General features: G+C 42.7%; 1 protein-coding gene across 1 annotated transcript in view; it reads right to left on the bottom strand.

Moving 5' to 3' along the window:
- pitpnab (phosphatidylinositol transfer protein, alpha b) overlaps positions 1-2500 on the bottom strand; it is a 45392-nt gene that overhangs the window by 18233 nt on the left and 24659 nt on the right. Inside the window, exons 3-4 of the mRNA XM_063203021.1 lie at positions 2002-2147; positions 830-921 (exon numbers count right to left, since the gene is read on the bottom strand). Coding sequence (XP_063059091.1) covers positions 830-921; positions 2002-2147 — 238 coding nt within the window. The remainder of the gene's footprint in view (positions 1-829; positions 922-2001; positions 2148-2500) is intronic.

Raw genomic sequence — 2500 nt, 5'->3', positions numbered from 1 at the left:
CCAACGCGTTGAATGTTTTTCATGCCAGCAGTTGATACAAACTTGTGAGTGTGTCTACTGAAGTATGTAATGTCAGATTTTCAAACGACAGCTTTGCTTCACTATGTTGCAGGGTCGTCCGTCCAGATTTTGCAAGTGTGTTTTTCAGCTCATGGACCATGGACGCATGCAGTCTTTGTTTGCCTGGTAATGACTCAGTTAAGCATCAACTGACTCGAACATGGATGGCTTGGATCCAGGACCAGGACTTTTCTTTTTCTTTTTTTTTTTCCTTTTTTTTTTGAAGATATGTTTTTGGACTTGTTATGCCTTTAATGTGCCAGTGTGACAGGAAATCGGGTGGGAGGAAGAGAGGGGAAGGACCGGCAAAGGACCTCAGGCCGGAATCGAACCCGGGTCACCGGCTTAATGATATGGTGTCTTAACTCAGTGAGCCACTGACTGCGCCCCCGGAACCAGGACCACTTTGATTGGATATATCTGAAAGCAACAATCGTCCTCTGTTCTGTTCTGGACCAAAACAAACCGCCCAAGACCAGTGGAAAGGGGTGCTCTTGACTTGAGTTGAATCAAGCTCTAGTACCACTAGGGCTGTAGTGTTTCTTTGTTTCTTTCTTTACACATGTTAACACTATACAGTACACGATCCCGGAACAATGATACAAATTTGTATTGGTTCAGGGTTCGTAACAGAAAAAACAGGCGTGAAGGCGACCTGTGTCACAGTAAGGAAATGTGATGATATATAGTGTAGTATGTATAGTAGGATTAGGTGAACAGTGTGGCAATGGCCTTGGAATGTGCATGTTGGTGATGATGAGCCTCTTACCTGTGCGACAGTATGGGTAGGCATTCCAGGCTTTCTCATGGATGCTGAGGGCTGATGCTGGCGCTAGCATCCGCACAAATGAGGGAACTTTACTGGAGAGATTAAAAAAAGCAACACAGAGACATAGTAAGCCTGGCTTCACTACACAAGCATCATTATATGAACAGACAGATAGAGTAAGATAAATAGAAGATAGCGTAAGGAGTGAAGACGAGGGCAAATATTAATAGTAAAAATGTCAAAGTTGGTAAAGGAAAAGAAATGGTCGTTATCAACACATTAACCATTTATCTTCAACCATACTGTATATTCCACTAGCTGATACTTGCACTCTTAATTACTAGAGATGCATCGGATCCGGTTCCGGATCCGGCAGGATAATAGGGTTTTTCCACAGGATCCGGATCCGGATCCGGTTCCAGGATCCAGGATCCAGGATCCGGTAGCTGAGGCTTTTCAGTCAAAATAGTTTGAGCCAACGTGATAAAAAGGGTCCACGTGTGCGAGTAGGCTATGTGTTTCAACCCTTTCGTAGGATCCGGTGCATCTCTACTAATTACACTAAACCACATTTCCCTTACACATACAGTAGATGGTACATTTTGTGGTAAGCGTGGTTGTGTATTACCTTTGCAGATGGTACATTATTTGTATATATTTTGTGCTGACTGTGTTGTGATATATTTACCTGTGAAGACGGTATGTCATACATTGACATGTTTTGTGTTACAGTAAGTGTGTTTACAGGATGTATTTACCTGTGAATATGGTATATTTACTGTTGAGTGTATTGCGATATGTTTACCTTGGAATGTATTGGTATGTTTTATGTTTACTGTATTTTGTGTTGAGTGTGTTACATATTTACCTCTGGGGAAGGTAAAATATTGTGTAGAATTTGTTTGAAGGTCTATGTTTACCTCTGAAGATGGTATATTTTGTGGTAAACATGTTGATATATTTACCTCTGAAGATGGTATATTTTGTGGTAAACATGTTGATATATTTACCTCTGAAGATGGTATATTTTGTGGTAAACATGTTGATATATTTACCTCTGAAGATGGTATATTTTGTGGTGAGCGTGTTGATGTGTTTACCTCTGAAGATGGTATATTTTGTGGTGTAGCATTTACCTCTGAAGATGGTATATTTTGTGGTGTAGTATTTACCTCTGAAGATGGTATATTTTGTGTGTATACTGGCCCTTCTCGCCGTCCTTCTCATAAGGCTCGTTCTTGAGCACCTCCACGCCCTCCCCTCCCCCGGTCTCATTCTTACTCGCCTCCGCCACCGAGTACAGCTGGCCCACTTGGTACTGGAGGGCAAAAGCACACAACACACACACACACACACACACACACACACACACACACACACACACACACGCACACGCACGCGCACACGCACACACACACACACACACACACACACACACACACACACGCATGTATTTCTGTCACGATACATATAACTTGCTGTCACAACAGTCACAACACAGACAACAAACATGCCTTGATGTCAACCAAAACACATACACAGACAGACAGACAGACAGACAGACAGACAGACAGAGTGACAGACAGACAGACAGACAGACAGAGAGAGAGATACACACACACACACACACACACACACACACACACACACACACACACACACACACACACA

This window comes from Engraulis encrasicolus, chromosome 7 (genome assembly GCF_034702125.1).
Source record: "Engraulis encrasicolus isolate BLACKSEA-1 chromosome 7, IST_EnEncr_1.0, whole genome shotgun sequence".
NCBI lineage: Eukaryota > Metazoa > Chordata > Actinopteri > Clupeiformes > Engraulidae > Engraulis > Engraulis encrasicolus.
Note: the sequence above shows the minus strand (reverse complement) of the source record. Positions and strands in the feature narration are given on the sequence as shown.